At 39.9% G+C, this 21,276-nt stretch overlaps 1 protein-coding gene across 3 annotated transcripts in view; it reads right to left on the reverse strand.

Annotated features, from left to right (window-relative positions):
- LOC149141154 (nucleotide pyrophosphatase/phosphodiesterase-like) overlaps positions 1–21,276 on the reverse strand; it is a 346,054-nt gene that overhangs the window by 98,305 nt on the left and 226,473 nt on the right. For all 3 annotated transcript variants that reach the window (XM_089453120.1, XM_089453118.1, XM_089453119.1), the window contains one exon: positions 9,561–9,693. In XM_089453120.1, the coding sequence (XP_089309246.1) occupies positions 9,561–9,693 (133 nt within the window). The remainder of the gene's footprint in view (positions 1–9,560; positions 9,694–21,276) is intronic.

The following is a 21,276-nucleotide window of genomic DNA, read 5'->3' on the forward strand; positions in this document are numbered from 1 at the left end:
TCGGTATTGGCCAATCCATGATCGCTTTTACCTTTTCAGGATCTACTGAAATCCCTTCACCTGATATGATGTGACCCAAATAATGAATCCTTTCCAAAAAGAATGAACACTTGGATAGTTTTCCATACAACTGACGTTCTCTAAGCTAGGACAATACTATCCGCAAATGATCTTCATGCTCTTTCTTATTCTTGTATCATCTAAAAAGACTTGCACAAATTGATCAAGATATTCACAGAAAACACTGTTCATAAGATTCATGAATACTGTTGATGCATTTGTTAATGCAAACGGTACCACAGTAAATTCATAATGTCCAAAACGTGTCCGGAATGCAGTCTTAGAAATATCATTTTCAGAAATCCTTAGCTGATGATAGCCTGATCGAAGATCAATTTTTGAAAAGACAGTAGCTCCTTTCATTTGATCGAAAAGATCATCGATTCGAGGCATAGGGTATTGATTCTTTACTGTAGCTCGATTCAAGTCCCGATAATATATGCATAATCTTAAAGAGCCATCTTTATTCTTCACAAAAATTACAGGAGCGCCCCAAGGTGATGTACTGGGCCGAATATGCCCTAAATCCAGTAGTTCCTTCAATTGAATTTGCAGTTCCTGAAGTTCTGGAGCTGTCATTCTATAAGGCGTTTTAGAGATTGGTTGGGTACCTGGTTTTAATTCAATAGTGAGATCCAGCTCTCTTACCGGGGGTAATCCTGGTAACTCTTTTGGAAATACATCCGGGAATTCGGCTAACACCGGATATTGTCCTAAGGATGGTCCTTTTCCTTCGCTTACTTCTTGAATTACATAAGCCTGACAACCTTTCCTTAAACAACGCTTCATTTTCATTGCTGAAATGTAGCATAAAGATACCTTCCTCCTGATTCCTTGAATTTGGATTACTTCTCCTTCATCATTCATGCCTAGAATTCTCTTCCCATAACAGTCTACCCAAGCTTGATGAGCTTCTAGCCAATCCATACCTATGATAAGATCATACGTTCCTAAGGCTGTGACATAAACTTTTAGTTTAGTCGTACAGACCCCTAGGTCAATTTTGCATTGATCCACACTCAAGCCCACGGTTTGGAGTTCTCCTGAGGCCATTTCCACTTGATGGAAATCATTTTGTCTACGAGCTGCCAACCCACATTTGTTTAATGCATATGACGAAATGAAACTATCTGTGGCACCAGTATCAAATAAGATTTTGAGTTTTATACCATTGATAATACCTGAAGATTCCACTACAGTGGATTGATGTGCTGCTTGGTCATTGTTGACTACTGCATGAATTCTATGATTACCTCGATTGTTTGATATTGGTTCCTTTCCAATCCTATGCAATATATTCGACGAAGCTTCTGGGCAGTCACGTTGAAAATGCGGTCCCCCACATCCCCAACAATTAAGCTGCGTTGATCCTCTTGAATCAGGTCGTGAATTTCTAGAGAACGAGCTTCGTCCTCTCATGTTGATTCCTCTCGAATTTCTTCCTCTACTGGCAGTCCCTCGAGATGTCCATGGACTGGTGTTTGATGATTCCGCGGCTATAGTGTTTATTGCCATGGGAGCTCTTGTCCCTACATTTCTTGGGGTAAACCTGTTACCATAAGGTGGCCTCGAGCTACCTCCTCTGAAGAAGTTTCGGGGAGTCTTTCCTGGAAATCCTGATTGGAAAGGCCCTGCTGGCCCCATATCTTTTTTGATTCCAAGGTGCTCTTCTGCATAACGACCACATTCGACTGCCTCGGCTACTGATGATGGTTTCCACATGCTTACCAAGGCTCTGATGCGAGGATTTAACCCAAATATGAAGCGTTCAGCTTGACGTTCATCAGAATCTAAGTAGTGAATGTATTTTACAAGCTCCATAAACCTTATCTCGTACTCTTCCACCGTTTTAATTCCCTGAATTAATGTATGAAAGGCTCTGGCTTGCTGTTGTTGAAAGTATGGAGGTAAATACTTTGCGCGGAACCTTTCCTCAAATAGTTCCCAAGGGACATTATCCGATGTAAGGTGCAGCTGCTTCTCCAGATTTCCCCACCAAATCAAGGCACTTTCCTTTAATTGAAACATGGCAATTTTTGTTTTTGCCGAAGAAGAATATTCTCTTAACCTAAAACATCTGTTCATTCCTTCTAACCATGCTTCAGCGCGCTCACCTGCTCGACCTCCTGAGAATTCTGGGAGTCTAATTTTCTGAAGCTCCCTAGAAATGTCTTCTTTCGATCTTCTGGGCTCAAAATTATTTGGTTCCGCTGAACTGGTGGCTACATGTTGAAATTCCTCTTTGGTTTTGGCCTTAGTTGATTCTTTCAATGTCTCCAATAAGGCTTCCAAAGAGTTCATTATCACAGTCAACTCTGGCGCTGGGGTGGTTGATGTTGATAATGGTCTTGGTGGTGACGATGGGGACGATGATGGCGACGGTGGCGGCATTAATGGTGGTGATGCTGCCCGATCACATCGTCGTCGCTCATAAGTCCTTACCATTGTAATGGTTCCTGAACATATCATAAAATTTTATAAAAATTTTGAGGTAGACAATTGAATTTTAACATATAATTTCTTTTGCAACTTCACATTCATAAACGGGTATAGTTTTGCTATTTTTATCCGCTAGGCGGATCTTACTGGTACCGAGGTCAAGGAGGGTGGTCTCGCGACCTCCTTGTCCTAATGCAGGGTATTCTATCCTAATATGAATAATGCAGAAGTGTATGGTCATTAGCTCCTAAGGTAAAACATCTAAAGTTTATTTATTAATAGCATCCACAAAATGAAAATGTTAAATGTCTCGTTACAATGTACATCGGTAACATACCCGTCATACCTCAATCTGGCTATTACATTTAAAGAAGGTCATACATATTTATATTATTAAATAACCCTGAGTATATTGACAACGATGGTAAAATGAGAATCCAACAAAGAAATCATGTTTTGATTATTATTTCCAGTTGTGGTAGACAAATTATCTGATGCGAATGATTGAGTAGATTCTTTTTATCTTCACCAGTTAAGAGGTCTACTGTCTATGTGACTAAATAATGTATGGGTAATTTTGTGATTTTCTTAATATCATATATATTTTACTTATTAATTCCTTCTATGACATGGTTTAGTATTTAGTATTTACTAAGTCTTCCAAAGGAAGGATGGGGAGGTGTTCTTGTACTCCAGAAGATGAATTAATAATACCAGGGTACTTTATGCATGGTTCTTCAAAAGTTGCACACTGAGAGAAACACCAAAGGAAGAAACTGTAAAATATGTGTTTTGGAACTGTATAGTTTCTTGAACTTATTGGGTATGGGTCTCTCAAATTACACCCCTCTTAGCTGTTCCTTTCAACTGGAACTGGCAATTCTAGGAGGCTATGAATGATCAAACAACATAACAGGGAACCTATCAAGTTAGAATTGATTACTGTCAAGGAACATAAAAAGGAACCTGTTAGAAGGGTTCACTTTCCTTTGGAAGAGGTGTATAACAACTTGCAATGATGACTAGTCTAATGCCTGTCTTGGACAGTTGACTGCATTTAAAGTTGATCTGGCAGAACAGATAACAACCACAATATATGTGTATAGAAAAGATGTAGACTCTGTCCAGACTGGTGCTAAGGTGAATGCATTGGCTCTGCTCACGTAAGTTGGGAGGGAGAGTTAATTGCAGTATTATACAAGGCAACTGATGGTCTTGCAGTTTGCTGATGTAATCATTCTTTTTACTATAATATAAGATAGCTTTCCAGACAGAAGTTGCATAGCTAAGGCAGACACACTTGCTCTCTTCCCCTATGATAGTAGAGGGGACAATTGCAATATTGTCTATTTAACTGATGGCTTGCTGATGTAATGCTATTTCTACCTGTAATATAAGATGCATGCTTTCCCCAAATAAGCTTGCATACTTCAAAAGCATATCTTGATAATCCTCAACTTCATTTGACCATGTATTTGACACATTTATCACATGAAGGTTTTGTTTCAACCCTTTATAGGTGTTTCATTTTCAAAGCTATGCATGTTTGCTAACTCTACTTACGAAGTGTCTTTTGTGGCTAATCTTATAAAGTTCGTTCTGGTCCTTACCTCAATTTACAGTTGCTTGAAAATTATCATTTTTCTCTTTGTTCAAATGGATTCACTAGTCAATAGATGATGGCACATACTTTTAAGATGACAATTTCTAGGATACTTTATCTTTTGGCATTTTTCTAGGTATGCACATGCTTATTGGCCCCTAGCATGCAACCTTTATGAACCACTTATGATTTTCACTAGACCTAGTTTTTTTTCTAATTAATATTTTTTTTTTTCAAAATTAAAAGTATTAAAATAGAATTAATTGTTCTCAAATAATAAAAAAATAAGAAGGAAAATGTGGCGTAATTCCTAGAGATACAGTAGAGCACAATAAAGGCACAGTTAACCTACCCGCTATCAAAAGATAACAGAAATATACATATATATCGAGCTAACAGAAATATATATATATCGAGAAAAGAGGGGCTCAGAAAATAATTCTCAGAAAATTGAGCTCCGCTATGAAAGCAACACGTCTTGGCCAAAATATTAAAGAGGAAATATATGTAAATATATGGATATACAGACAAAGTAAAGAGGGCGCTAAAATTTCAGCAAGAAATCGTGGAACGAAAAGGCATTTTGGCTGGAATTTTAGGCAAGAACAAACATACCTAGAGATCCACATGCTTTAAAGTTTGGCGAAAGGAGCGTGATGCTATGAGAAGATATTTAGAATATATATACATAGAGAACACCCAGTAAAGTTTGGCAAAGGTAATGCAGTGATGCGAAAGCGAAAGGGAAAAATAATAAAATAAAAAAAAAAAATTAATATATATATAGTCATTTCTCGCTATTCAAAGTTATGAGGAATCATAATAAAATGGAACACAAACTCCATGATACTCTGTAATGTATTACAGGAAAAATTGTATCTATTATTTTTAAAGAAAGGAAAATTTTGTTAATATATATAGATTCATGCATTATGCCAGATCGTTCTCTAGGAAATAATATTCAATTAGAAATACACGACATCGTTGCAAAGTCGACCCAGATTAGGGCATAAATGATAACTAATGAATATCACAAATCTCCCAAATTTGATGATTACAAATAAAATAGATTTGGTCATAGACTATCGTAAGGTAAACATGACAATTTGGCTAACTCTTCAGTCAACCCATGCGGCACCTTTCATTCGATGCCGTCCAAAAGAAGGGGTCCGACCGCTTCCGAGAACTGCTCTCTTGACATTCACTTGCTACTTGAGAGTTACGCTCAGTGGCAACATGCTAAGTCGACTAGCTAGAATTAACTTTTCTATTATGCTGCGTCAGTAAAACCTGGAATTTTAATGAATTTATTTCCATGGTCAAATCCTGGCAGCGCGAAAGTCAGTTATTCTAATGGGCATGCAGCAAAGTCTTTTATTCAAAACGTATCCTTTTACTTTTTCACACTTCTGAAAATACGTTCAAAACCGACAATGACTTCGGAGTGTCTAACTCTAAATCTGCCATTATTTGCCATTTGATGTATGATATTGCAGCCAGAAAAGCTTCGGCATTAGAGGTGACCGCAACTATCTAGGATTTATGTTGTTTTAAATTATCTACAAAACTTTTGATTATCTTTCTCAGACGGTACTGTGCTGGTATTATTGTTAGGGAACTCCAGTGAGAGAAGAAATTGTCACAAATTTGTGAATATTCACAGATACTCTGTGTACTGTCTTTGAGAAAATTCTTCTTTGGATTTGTCGGCGTGGCATAAAAACGTAATCACAGCAATGGAACTAAAAGGAGAGAAGCTATAGTAATCTAAATAGCGCTAATTTAATCACAAAGTGCACAGAATACTGTGGAAACAGTAGTATATGACACAGTTTGCATACTCAGTGATAAAAATACAGTGGGTCTACAATAAGATATGATCTCAACAACCTTGGTAAGGTCCGAGAGTTTGCAAAGAGAGGCGGGTATTCTTCAGACAGGCAGGTGAATACACGTCAAATGACGGCAAAGAGAGGTTGTGCTTCTCACTCTACGCAGACCCTGGTTTTTAATATGATTCTATTTTTAACTACGTTGCAGAATTTGACAGCGCAATTTATATATATTTTCGGTTGTGTAGGGCCTGTGAGGTCCCGAAGGGTTTGAACGACAGCTCTGATACCATGTGTAATGACCAAAAACTGAAATACAGGAACCGTAAAAGATTTTGAATACCTACCTGAACTGCTGCCTGCTCTGGTGTAGTTGATGATGCTGCGGCTACTCTGATCCAATTTCCGGGAGACCAATTCCACCCAGCCAGACTGAGCAGAGCCTGGCTGCTCAATCCAGTAAGCTTCTCAATAGAAGCTCATTGTCCCCCGTGCCCAGAACCTCAGAATGCTTAAAGCTCTTCCAATGGTCAATTTTCTTCCTCCTAGTTTTCTCCTGCTTTCTTCTCCCGGTTTTCTTCCCCGTTCTCAGCCCAATCTCTGCGGTTTTATAGCCTGGGCTTAGCGGTGGCCGCCCTGTACACCAGCGACTCCACCGCTTTCTCCTGCGGTGACAGCTTGCCCATCAGTGTGAGTCACCCTCCCGTTACAAGTGTTTCTGCCTTACTTAGGGTTCAGCTTCATTTTAAATATGATGGTGTTCATATGTAGCGTTAAGGTATTATAATGTTTAAACTTTATATATATGTTATTGTTATTATAACACTATCACGCCTCCATAAACCATATAATGTATCCTTTATCACTTTATAACATTTAAATGTACTTTATCATATTTGTTTGTCTTTTGACTTTATGATATTCATGTATACTTTTATTTTATTTATGTTTGTTTATAATTTAAATATAAACTTTATTTATGTTTGTTTTTAATACAAACTTTAGAACTTTAGATTAATTAATTATTGATACAATACTTAATCTTTATTCTATTTTATTAATATCTTTTTTTTTTTTTTTTTTTTTTTTTTAAATTCTGGAGCATATAATATATGTATTTAGAGATAGGTCGTTACACTAATTTTGAGTACTCATGCCCCCCTACAACTTCTATAGACAACACTTTTTACATTTCACATCAAATAATTATTAAAAATCCCGACCAATGGAAATTTTTAATAAATAAAAAATTCACCCTTAGACACAACCAAATTTTGTTAAACTTTAGACATGATCTAGTATGGTAATATACATCGACTCTATACACTAGGACTCACCTAATACTTTACCATCAAACCTCAACCCAACGTTGGGAGATATTTGGGAGAAAAACTTAACTAACTATTTAATTTTGAGAAACACAAATAATTAGCTAAAGAAAAAAACTCCCTAGAGTGACAACTCTCTAGCAAATCCTAAGCTACCTAGATGTGGTACATCTCAATTTTCATCATACTAGAATCATTTTTACAATATCCTCGCAAGGTTGCAGAATTTGGAATACAACATGCTGACAGTCTGCTGAATGATGATGAAGTTCTGAAATTCACGGTGATATGATGACGCTGGAATGATCAAAGTGTACTTTGATCATGGAGTAGTTGACAAATACTCAAATGTACATTTGAATGGTCAACAGGATCTCAAATTCTTCATTCTCCATATGAAATCCAATGAGGTTGTAACCACTCCCATACATCCTCAAACAATTCATGATAATGCCCATTATAAATAAAAGGATGAATTTGACATTACTATTAACTACATAACATTAGTGACCTAGGGTTGAGTATTAGGCTGTCCCACTCATAATTTTTTTTATCTTTTTTTTGAGTTTGGTGGGTCCTTAGTTGTGTCGTACGATGTCATATGGAACAGCCAGCTTGGTGAAAAAATATTAGCTCTGTACCGAACTGACCTTTTCTAGTTCAGGGAAACTAGTTAGACCAGTTTAGCCTCCAAACTGGTCAGACCAGTCAATTCCATTGGTTCTAATCCAGTTCCAATAATGCTGCGTAAAACAAGATTTGGATTTGATCTACTTTATTTTTTATTACTTTGCATCTAAGTGGTTTTATGTGATGTATGTGCGTTTCAATTAAGGTTAAAACAACTTATATAAAGCAGTATATAGTACAGTCTACAACACTAGAGCATTGAATACTTCGAATTTTACATGTTATATCTTTCATTGGATTTGATTCTTCATCATTAAAGTATGTCTTTGCATCTTGTTGTTAATAATATTAAGATTTATTTTTGTAGGCTCTCATAATCATTGTATAATTAAGGGATAACCCCCTTGGCTGCTAGAGAGCCAGCCAAAAGTGAAGAGAAGGCTGTATTGATATGACAATGATACCTCTTATTAGTTACCCTAAAGTTGCATCTGTGGATTAGGCCTTTTCCACTTAGATGCTAGTCTAGATTGTAACAGACTTCTCGAGTCAAACCTTCATCAATAAAGAATCCACAAAGAAATGGGGATGAGAAAGGAAATAGATTATAAAAGAGTATAAATATCAAGTAGGACTATCTTATGCTTGAACCTATCTAGGGAGGCCATTTGTTTGATATTTTGAAGAGGTTGCTTACCTCAATATTAAGGGTGAAAACGCTAGCTACATAAATTTTCAGGTAGATTTTGTAGATTTATTTATGAACAATATTTAATTTATTTTGTGCCATTAGTTTAGAAAAAATTACCTATAAGAAAACAATAAAACAAGAGAACTCTTTCTGTGAAGCAAATAAGGAAAACAGGTCACTGAATTCATCAAAAAATTGTTCATTAACTGCAACACATTTAGCCTCCCACTGATAAGATTTTGTTTCAAAATCACATCACATTGCATTAGTGACTGTTATTCCTGCAGCTTGAATGTGGATGTTCTATTTTTGTTCCTTAACAGCAATTAGTAAAGCATGCTACTCCTAATCCACATTTTACAGTGTGGCTTCAAAGCAACAACATAATTTGCAATCAATTTGCATATATATAGTGGCTGATGAGGACACCTATCTTCTGAACAAGGTTCGCCATGTGCAGGATGTTCTCCAAGCATCTTTTCTAGGTAATTACAAATTTATTTGACATTAGAGGACTTGCTGTAGGGCTTGAATGGACTAGATGCTTCTGAGAGCAAAGGCATGGTACAGTAATCTGGTCAAGGATTTTTCAGTATCAAACATACACGATATGGTGGATACACACATTATATGGAAAAATAAACTACAAAACTATTGCTGTGGGTTCTCATTTGGGTCACATAATTTTAATATAGTTGCAACTTGGGCCAGGCCTTGAGGGCTTATGGATAGTTATTAAGCAGAGTCTAAGACTTGGGACAGAAGAAAGCAGGTACATGTCAACTTGATAAAAAAATTCATGGTCCACATCCACATGTTAACAAAGGACAATAAAGGTACAACCAAGTTGTTTTACAGTATGTGTTGCAAAAAATTATTGAGACACAAAATATGCTTTCTTTCTATGAAGATTTACTTCCCTTGTATCCTTTTGTCACATTACAAAATAGAAGAGAACAAAGAGAGAAATTTTATACCACACATCATGTCACGGGTGTATGTCAATGTTCCAGCTGGTGACAGGAACATTGACACTTCTCCTTGAAAACCCCACTCAACAACGGGTGTTGCTTCCTCAATACTATATCCACTTGTCCATCTAACTGCCATCTGTAAATAATGACTTTCAAGTGATTCAAGCATAGATAAAAAAAAATGAACCTTCTAAGTGCTCAAAAATTTATCTTCAATGAGCAAATTCCAAGCCTAGCTTTGGGAAAGTAAATTATAAATATCTTATACTAGATGATTATTGCTTCCAAGCACAGCATTTGAGTTTTCAATAAACAATTCACAGAATGGAAAATCGTTGTGATGCATAGCTGTAATAATAGATAGTGAAGGGATCATGTATCCAAGTTATAAAATTTGCAAAACAGGCTCCTGAACTAGAAATGGCCGGTGTTTATTACCGAATGTATGACAGACATCCAGTTCAAGGTAATGGTCAATTAATAATATTATAGCATAGTCATAGCATTTTAAAATACATCTATCTTGAACAAGAAATATGGTTTATCTCATTGGCTCTATAAATAGAGACGATCGTTATTGTTCTCAACTTTCTCATGTATAGTGTTTCTTGAATTTTATTAAATACCAATGTAGATCCATCTTAACCCTAGATATATCAAGTGACAAGAGGGAGCAAACCCCTTGATATATAATTTTTTTGATCATTTAAGATGGATAGGAGTTGTTGCCTCACTCAACTCCATAGAATTAATAACTGAAAACTTATGGAGATATGGATATGTCAAAATACAATTTTCAATTGCATTGTAACTATATTTCTAGGTAAATATTATAAACATAGTATTTCTATTTATGTGTGTATCTGATATCTCACTTTTTATATATTAATATAGCAGTTCTCAAGAGGAAAATCGATTGGGGAGATCTTGCAGAAGAGGGGCAGGGACAATGTTGCACGAAGCGGGAGCGAAGCGGAAGCGCGGAGCGCGGAAGCGTCATTTTCCAAAAATCTAGGAAGCGAAGCGTCCGCGGAAGCGTCTGCTATATATATATATTTTTTTATATTTTTTTGCATTTATACTCAAACCAAACATCCCAAATACCAAATTAATTGTAGAAGACATGAAAACATGCATATTTTTGCATAAATCAAGATAGATATGGCATCCATGATTCCATTGTAGTTACTAGTATGTACAACAATCATCTATATTCTAGCTATTACAAACATACATCAAATTTTTAAGCATATTATAAAACATAAAACATTTAAGCATATTATAAAACATAAAACATAGAGCATATTATGATTTATCTAGCAAGTGAGCAACTGTCAACATTTGTCATGTCCAAAATTCAAATAATAATGTTTACAAAATATGTCACTTGGTCACCGCCAAGCCAAAAAGGTTCAAAATTCAAATTCACAAGTCTACAAGTCTAATGAGTAATCTATGACAAAAAGAAGTAGATTGTGAATATATCTACTAATCTCTCCTCCTTCCACCACGAATAGAACGTGATGGCGGGCCTCCACGTGGTGGCAATGAAGAAGATGGTCCCTGTGTAAGTCGTGGCACTGGAACTGATGAAGAAGAACCCCCTGCCGTTGGTGTTGAACCATGGAACCTAGAAACCAAGGGACCAGATGGGGGTGGGGGTGGTGGCATATCAACACCCGTGTCATCATCCTAGAATCGCTCAAAAAATTCATGCAAAAAAAAACACTAGTTAACAACAAAAATTAAAAACATGAATTAGAGAAATGCTTTATAAGGGAAAATTGGAAAATTCATACCACAATGGACATACCTGGATAAGAGAATCCTCTAATTGCTCTAGTCGCAACACTCCATCCTCCAAATTGGGCTCCTCTGGATTCTTGTCCCAAGTCAACAAGTCTTTATTAGACTTTGCATCTTCACAGTAATGGGACAACAATTGCAAGTTGTAATGAACATAAACCAAGCTCTCTGCCCGGTCTAAATTCAACCTGTTCCTTTTAACACTGTGGATGAAAGAATAAGAGCTCCAACACCTCTCTGCAGAAGAAGTGTTTACCACCTGTGATAGCACCCGCAATGCCAAACTCTGTAGAAGTGGAGTAGGCCCTCCATGCATGTTCCACCACTCAAGAGCAGAAAAATGCTCTCGATCTTGAATTGCATGCATGCTCCCAAATGGACCAGTGTTGCTCGTATAGTTGCTCACCTGTCTCCGTACCAATGCAGCCTCCTCATTATCAGGGATTAATCTACTCAATGCAGCCATATATTTTTCGTGAACCTCTTTATCTTGGTGTGGTTTTTTCCTGACTCCCCCCCCAGGTGCTGGTTTTGAAAGCCATGATGGATGATAGTATTTAGGTGTCAAAACATATGCTAATGCATGCAATGGAACATTTAGCATATCCCATCGTTTTTCCACCTCTTCACGAATATAATTGTACAAGGTGGTATCTCTAGGCTCAACAATGTCTTTAATCTGCCCCAACATGCTATCCATTTGCTCATACACCTCCCCAATTACTGGTCGATCTGAATCTGCAAACTTGATCATGTAATAAATTGGTTTGGTGAATTGCAAAACATATTTAACCTGTGACCAAAAGTAACTGTCAAGAACAGTGTCCTTGACTTCATTAGCACCATCTGTGTCAGTGTTAATTTCATCCCATGTTTCAGCACACACCAGATTAGTTAAAGCTTGTCTCACCCTCACTAGCCACCTAAAGGTGAGGTAATAACTAGCAAATCTTGTCTTTGCAATTTTAAGCAATTGCAACTTGGAGTAAGTGCCATAGAAGTAGTTTACCCTTGTATGCCCTGTGATGAATTTAATGAGCTGCTTCCCTTTCCTGTAAACCTCAGCAATCCACCCACAATCTTTGTGTTTCACAATATCATGCATCAAAAGGTTCAATGTGTGAACCAGGCACCCAGACCAAAAGATGTGTGGATGAGTACGCTCAATAATTTTTCCTGCTAACTTACAATTTGCTGCATTATCTGTGATCACTTGAACCACATTATTCGGACCAACATCTTTGATTGATTTCAATAGGAGATCTGCAATGTTTGGTGCAGTTGCACTGATGGAGGAGGAGTCATGAGATGCAATAAATACTGCACCACTAGAAGAAACACCAAGAACATTTATCAAATGTTGGTTTCTAATATTTGTCCACCCATCTGATACAATGGATACCCCAGAATCCACCCACTCATGTGTAAAACGTGTCAAAGCTCTTTGAACCTTAGCTTTTTCTCTTTCTAATAACACTGTTCTAGCTTTCTCATAGTTGGGGGCCTTGTATCCTTTTGGGGCTTCATTGATGGCCTTTACCATTTCATGCCAATAGGGAGAGCGAAGCACATTGAATGGTACACCGCAAGCACAAAGAAAACGGACTATCTTTCCATCCACATCATCCCTCCCAGCAACATTAAGGAAATCCCCTATTGTTTTTCTACCTCCAGAGGTTGCAAAAGTACCATGAGGAGATGGGCAACTACCAAATTTAGAGGTTGCACTTGATTCAGAATGAGTTTTTTGTTTCTTGTTTTTTCGTTGTGCAGCCATCTCTATTTTGATGTATTTTTGTCTTTGTTCACTTGAAATGTTTGGGCAAATGGTTACCCCCACAGAACCCTTTTTTTCATCACTGTCTAGCACCCCACAAAGATGCCTCCTCAGACGGGTATATGAACCCGTATATGGTTTTCCTCCATGACAACCATGAGGGCACATCCATTTGTAAGATCCACCACCCTTTCCCCCTTCAAGTTTGGTCACATAGTTCCACAAGGGATTTGATGTACCTTTCCCATCTTGTGCTTCAGTGTCCTCTTCAAGTTCATCCCCTTCCTCTTCAAACCCTTCCTCCTCATCATACATTGGGTCACTACTATTAGGACCAAGTTCATCCCCTTCCTCTTCCCCTCTATTCCTCACCCTTGCCATCATTAAAACCAAGAGTGGAATGATACATAGAAGCCAAAAGAACACCATCTTGGAATATGGATATAGGTGGTGGACAACCTGTAAATAAAGGAGCAAGTAGAAACAATGGGAAAGAGTAGGAGAGGGAGGAGAAAAATACAATTTTTTTTTCAAAAAAACAAGGGAGTTTGGGGTTTGAACTTACCTCTTTAGCTCTTGTAGATGAAGTCCTCCAAGCTCTTGCTCCAAGCTCCTCCTCCTTCTCCTAGCTCCTCCTTCTTCACTCCTCCAAGCTCTCCTCTCTTCTCCTCTCCTTTCCTCTCTTCTCTTCTCCTCTCCTCTCTTCTCTTCTCCAACTCTCATAAACTCAAAGTGAGAAAATGAGAAGAGAATGGGGGCTTTATTCTTTTCTAAAGTCACCCTAAACTCACCCTAAACTCACCCTAACCCACCCCCTCATGCTAGTTAAGTTAAATTTTAAAAGAAATTAAAAAAAAAATACGTTTAATTCGCTGCCTCCGCGGGTTGCGTGCGGGTTGCGCCTGGGTGGCGTGCGCTTCCGGGCAGGTTGCGTGGCGCCACCCCTTGCCCGAATCGCCTCCCGAACCGCGATTCCGGGGGGCCGCAACCTCAAATGGCAGGAATCGTTTTTTTAACCCGGAATCGCGCCACCTCAAAAACGGAATCGCGCTTCCTGTGGGGATTCCGGATCGATTCCGTACGATTCGCGATTCTGCCTTTGGATCCGGGGGGGGGGGCGATTCCTGCAACACTGGGCAGGGATAGTTCGGGAATACTGACAGAGAAGTGGAGATAAGCTTGCGGAGGCAGCGTAGTAGCCAGGAAGAGCTGACGTTGGGCCAGTCTGGGCCCACGCAGCCTTGACGCAGAGCTAGAAGGGCCAACGTAGAGGAGAAAGTTGCCTTCCACGCAGAAAGCTAGAACTGTCGGGGAACTGCCTGAACAACTGGGAAAGCTGACGCAATGGGGAGAAGAGCTAATGCGGAGCCTCAGAGAGCTACATGTAGGGCCATGCAATTACAGCGAAGGGGCAACACAGTTGTAGCCGGGGCTAGCCAATTTTGTTGCCGGATCAGCCGGAATCTATCGTGTGAAGTGAGGTAAAACTCACTTAGGCTTTCCGCCATTGTATTTCTCTGACACTGGCTTGTCGAGAGGGCAACCAACATTTGTATTCATAACTACTACTTAATAATAGAAAACCCTCAGAGTTGTTGCACCGGTTTTCCTACAGTAGGTTTTTCCGGGGACGTTTAGTCCAAAAATAAGTGTGTCCTTTGTGTGTTTGTCTCATTTATTTTTCAGTACTTGATCTATATATTGGTGTAGGCTGCAGTGTATTTGCATTAATATTTTCTGAATAATTCTGAAACTAACTTGTTAAATGAATAACACAAGTAGGTAAGGAAAATCAGTTTACTGCAATAGGATTTCTGACTTGTTAGATTCAGAAATTTTCACATGGTATCGAAGCGATTGTAGATCAAGGAGGACTGAAGCCATCAACGAAAGGACAGACGAAAAATCTATGTGAAGGCAGTTGTCTCGAGAGACAACGCAGTTTCTGGCCGAGAGAGCAGAGGAGGGGTGACGCAATCACCAAGAGAGGTTCACGCAGAGCCTGCGTCAACCTGATTGGGTGACGTTGTTGCTGCAAAGGACAGCGCAGTGGTTATTGGGCCAGCGCAGAGACTGTTGAGTCTCGTTTTTCCGGTTGTTGTGGCTAGAGGTGCAGTGTAGATTTCATCTGGAGTCAATGGTGGGGTATTGATTTTGTTGGTGCAGAACAGTACCTAATGGGGAAAAATCAAAGTAGAGGGAATCAATTCCTCAAAAGATTTCTTGTCAAGAAATCTAGATCCAGCGCTGAGCAGCAGCAAAAAGAGATCAGAGAGGGGTGGTTTGACAGTTGTTGGCAAAAGGATTTTCGTGAAGGAAATCGAAATTCAGAGGGAGCTTGTTCCTTAGAGGATTTCTAGAGCCAAAGAAATCCAAATCCAAGTTTTGTTGGGGCAACAACGAAAGAGGGAGAGGAGAACCAGTTCGACATTCATTTGAGCAAAGATGGTCGTTAACAGTCTGACAGATCAGGACAGGTTGGATGGAGCATCCAACTTCGTCATCTGGAAGGCTAGGATCCTGGCAATTTTGGATAAACATCGCATCAAGGATTATGCTTTGAGGACAATTGCTATTCCGGTTGAGTTGATCCTCTCAAAAAGTACAAGGAGGCTCAGGTGAAAGCGAAGTGCATGATCTTGGATAGGGTCAAGGATCATGTGATCCCACATATTGTTGAGAAAGACACAGCAAGGGAAATGTGGGAGGCCTTGACCACTTAGTACGAGAGAACTTTCGTTCAGTGAAAGATGTTGCTTGAGAGTCAGCTAAGATAGTTTCAGATGCAGAAGGGAGAAGAAATCGATCCCTTCCTTCTCAGGTTGTAAAGGATCCATGACCAGCTAACTTCCATAGGGTCTACAACAGAATGTTGAATTCATGGTTAGGACTGCCCTGAATGCAGTCACTAAAGACTGGGAAACTTTGTCCAAAGCATCTTGGGCAGGGCTTCTCTTCCCAGTTGGGAGGAGATGTGGGCAGCTCTTCGACAGGAAGAGATCAGACATTGACCAAGGCAGGAAGCAACAACAAAGGGATCAAAATCAAGGAGGAAGAGGAGGATGCAGCTCTCACATCAGTGGGACAACAAGGGCAGCAGAAACGAAAGAAGAAGGACATATCCAAAGTTAGATGCTTCAGATGTGGAGAAATGGGTCATTTCGCCTCGCAGTGCCATCGGAAGAAGGGCAAAGAAGAAAAGTCTGACTCAAAGGCTACTCCAGTGAAATATGACAGAGAGGAAGATGATGATTGTGCCATGAGTGCTCATGCACCTCTAGAGAAGAGGTGGGATGATATTGAGTTGCAGTCGGGAGGACTACATGAAGGGCAGGGTCCTCGAGGTGCCCAAACTCTTGGATCAAATACGGCTACGAGAGCCTTAATGACAGTAGCAGAATGACAGGAGTCATTTGGTGTGAGGGATGATGGAGCAACAGTGGCAAAGCTAGAGTGCCAAAGTCTGAAGTAGCACAATGGAGTGTTGCAATGGTGCGGGAGGCACAGAGCAGATACAACAGCAACGCAGTAGCATCAGAGGGTCAGCACAAATCAGTAGTAGAGGTAGCTTCAGCGTCAAGACGCATCCAGATTAACCAGCATGTTAGCTTTTGGGTGACTTTCTAGTTGCTTACTTCTTAATAACTGAGTTGCAGTGCAGCAGTTAGCAGTGGCAGTGCTATGGGTAGCATGATGCAGCATATTGAGAGGGAGCTGCAGTACGGATGCAGTAGTAACATTCGCAGTGTTATGGGCAGCAGTATAGATTGCAGCAGAGCAGTGGATGAGGGGCAACAGGCCGAGCATCAGCAACGCAGAGAACTGATGTCATGGATCAGTGTGATACTTCTATTGGGAAGTATTGCTAGAGCACATTCCTCTCTAAGAGGGAGTGTTGATTTTTGGGGTAGCATCAGATGTGCTCGAGCTCCGAAATTTTGTGCCGGGGCTAGAACACATGAGATCTCCAAGACCCAGAAATTGTTTGGTGAAATTCCACCTGGATTGTATTTTATTAAAATAAGTAATATTTTTAATGGGGTTCCTGAGTCTAAACCTAGGAAAATTAAAATATTAATGGGTATTAATGAAAATATGGGTGAGAAGCTTCTAAGAGATGAGGATCAAGTCTAATTTAATCTTAGCAATTTATTAGAGATTAGATCACGACTGTTGATTTCTCAACAGGAAAAGTATAAAGGAAGGCTTGGGGTCAGTTGGAGAACACACACAGAGAGATTGAGGAAATCAACTTTCTGAGGTGAGAAGTTCTCAGGAGAAAAATCGATTGGGGAGATCTTGCAACTAAGAGGCAAGGATAGTTTGGGAATACTGATAGAGAGGCGGAGAGAAGCTTGTGGAGGCAGTGCAGTAGCCAAGAAGAGCTGACGTTGGGCCAGTCTGGGCCCACGCAACCTTGAAGCAAAGCTAGAAGGGCTAGCGTAGAGGAGAAATCTGCCTTCCACGCAGAAAGTCGGAATTGTCGGGGAACTATCAGAACAGTCGAGAAAGCTGACGCAGTGGGCAAAAGAGCTGATGTAGAGCCCCAGAGAGCTCCACGCAGGCCCACGTAGTTACTGCGAAGGGGCAGCGCAATTATAGCCGAGGCTAGCCAGTTTTGCTGTCGGATCAGCTGAAATCTGCTAGGTGAAGTGAGGTAAAACTCACTCAGGTTTTCCGCCATTGTATTTCTCTGTCACTGGTTTGTCGGGAGGGCAACCAACATTTGTATTCAAAACTACTGCTTAATAATAGAAAACCCTTAGAGCTGCTGCACCGGTTTTCCCGCATTGGGTTTTTCCGGGGACATTTAGTCCAAAAATAAGTGTGTCCTTTGTGTGTTTGTCTCATTTATTTTTCAGTACTTGATCTATATATTGGTGTAGGCTACAGTGTATTTGCATTAATATTTTCTGAATAATTCGAAAAGTAACTTGTTAAATGAAGAACACAAGTAGGTAATGCAAATCAGTTTATTGCAGTAGGATTTCTGACTTGTTAGATTCAGAAATTTTCACAATTACCAGATATGAGCATGATGATATGTTGTTGACCTATAGAAAGCATCATTGATCGAGGACACTGAGCTAGCTCTTCCCCCCCTGTTTGAGCTCCCAGGGTGTGGAATTGAGATAGAGGGCTCCTGGGGTTGAGGGATCTCTAGACAATAGGGTATCATCCCTATCTGTTACCCATAAGGTTGGAGATGTTGCTCCCCTATCTTGGTCTTTGTAGAGTATACCCCAGTTTGCATCATACCCACAAGTCGGGCTTGTTGGGATTGTCCCTCCCTGTCTAGCCAACGGGTTGAGGAGGCTTGGGGGCATGTGATCCTTACCTTTTGGTAAGTTGGGTATCTCACCCAAGCTCGGATTATGATGCAGATGTTCTACCACATGACTCTTGAGGGTCATTGTTGGGAAGATCGGTAGGCAATAAGATGGGTTGAGATGTGCTCCCCTATATCACCTATTGCTCAATATGGGGTCGTAGATGTTTACCTCTCCCATGATATTCTAGGTTGGGATGTGTTCCTCTCCGATGATGATGTGAGTCGTAGAATTGGCTCCCTGCTGATGTTTCCCGGGTGGTAGCATTGGGCTCCCCACTGGCAGAGATTCCGGGTGGTAGTAGTGGCTCCCCAATGAATAGAGGGTGGTAGCTTAGGCTCCCCTCCGATGTCAAATTATTCTTCTTTTAGATTTGAGAATGTTCATCATATGAGCAGGGACAATCAAGAGATAAGAAGGAATAAGCAAGAGATGAATCAAGATGAAAAGTGACGATATGTGATGATGAGACTCTTGAGATTGGATATGATATGATGACAGGATGACATGTTCAGATATTGACAGGTGGAATTCTCCGTAGTTGAGAGGGACTGTTAACATAGGAAACTACAGTCAAATTCCACTTTGGACAACTCATTTGATGGAGATGATGATTGCATTGAATTCCTCTTTTTGAGAGGACCAAAATCGACCTAAAGATCATCTAATTTGGACAAGGGAAAGTATATTTTTGAATTATGAGCCCACATGTGCATATTTGATCAGGTCGGCCCTAAAGCAAAGTGGACACCCTTGGAAGGTTATAAATACAAGTGACCTATACCTCATTTAGACATCATCATGAAACATTCTTCTATTCTCTTTCTTGGTTTTGGCTTGCATAGGTCTGAGGCACGTCCGCGAGGGAATGGGTTCGCTTGTAGGCGAAACTGCTAGGTTTGAAGCTCGCATCTCTATTTTATGGTTTTCGGCCTCAGTCGCAGGCCTGAAACAGGGATAACTCAACCACATTCGCTCACTAACCAACTCATCCGTGTGACCAAATTATCTCATTCGCATGCACAACTCATCCTCCATGCAACTGGCATCTAGGGTTTCCGAATCATAGTCGCAGGCTATCCAAAGGCTGAATTCGACCACAGTCGTTGGCTTAAAAGCTCAAGGGAGCAAATCAACCTTTCTAGTCACACGCATTACTCCTCCTCCATGCGACCGGGACCTAAATGTTGGCTTTTTAGTTGTCCCAAGTTTTCGTTTGTTGACCGCAGATAGTGATAGTTCATTACAGGCTTCTGAATCAAGGTTTTTGAGTATAAGCATTGATGGGTTCATTTTATGGATATTGTTTAGTTGATTATTGCTAGATAGGTTTATGGCTGAAGATATGGATTATTGTACTCTCATTTACTGAATCATTCAATGATGATCTAATAAGAAGAAGAATTTGAATGGGTTTTGCCCTAGTCTCCTACCAATCCTAGTGTCTCTATGTGTGAATGTTTTCCTTTTATTGTTCCTTTATGTTCTGCTACATTGATGATGATATTGCTCTTTCTACATAGTTGCATATATTGTTGAATAATGATGTCAATCTGAATAATGTTATGATGTTATGGGGTGAATTTAATGTGTTAATGAAGAAAAGCAATTATCAAAGCAAAGAACAATATAGCCCTAAACAAATTTAACATGTACTCTTGTCCCCTTGTCCAACTTGGCGGTTAACCTTGTATCCTAGTCCCATGGGATCTCTTTTATTGGTTACTAGCTTTAGGAGTGGCACTACATGGGAAATCCTGATTTTGGTTGTGTGGTTCTGCTTCCCAACACCACTTACATCACTCCCCTCTGCTCATTATAACCCCATTTCACATATTTCCCATTAGGGTCCACATTTATCTATTGTGTCTGCAAGGTGTTAGCATCCCCCTCCCTTTGTCCACACTTTGGGTCGGGCCTGGAACGATGCCCCGGAGGTTGATGCAACTAAAAAGAAAGTAAAAGCATAAATTGCCCACTCTCAACATGAAATATGCCATAAAATGCAAAAGATGGCCAAGACATACAAATTTAGCACGTGAGCAAAAGCCAACATGAGCTCTACCCCCTATCATTATGGCCATCACCTTGGTTCTTAAGGCCCCTATATTGGCCCCTTGCATCATTAAGGAACCCATGATTGTCCCAACCCTGGTGCACGATGAATTGGCCAACCTTAAGGGGGTATTCACTGCTATATCATTCACATCATGCTCTCATCCCCTGGATCCCTAAGCAGTTATAAAAGAAAAATTAATAAAAAGTCGAAAGGCATATGAAGAAGGGTGGAAAAACAAAGGTTGGGGTAACTCATGTGCCATGATTGCTCCCTCCTACATCCATACACACAGGTGTGGGATTTCCACACCCTAGCTACCCTTGTACCATGGCATGTGGCTTGGAGCCTTCCCTTGATGCCCCACTCTGTTCCATCATTATATCACACGACACCTACACATAACAGATGTTCCATGGATTAGTGACTCCCTTAGAGGTTGAAACCACCTAATAGGGTCCTTGATTGACCTCCTTCTTGAACTTGAAGACACCTGTACACTCTAAAGCCCGTTATGGAAGGGCATGCCACTATGAAGTTCCATGATTTGTACACTCATTTGCTCAATTACACTAATGATTTGTTGTACTAGAAGATGAGGAGACACATTGGATCTTATACAAGATTGCAAGTGGGTCTTCATCTTAGGGTTTGGTCTCCCTATACAGGGTCCAAGCCCTCTAGAAGGTCATATTAGCATTTGTAGGGTGTGCGTTGAGAGCCATGGGCCTCCACTATAGCAAAGAGAAG

This window comes from Pinus tabuliformis, chromosome X, assembly GCF_031772625.1.
Source record: "Pinus tabuliformis cultivar Carrire ecotype Pingquan chromosome X, CPIR1, whole genome shotgun sequence".
In the NCBI taxonomy this organism is placed as follows: Eukaryota; Viridiplantae; Streptophyta; class Pinopsida; order Pinales; family Pinaceae; genus Pinus; species Pinus tabuliformis.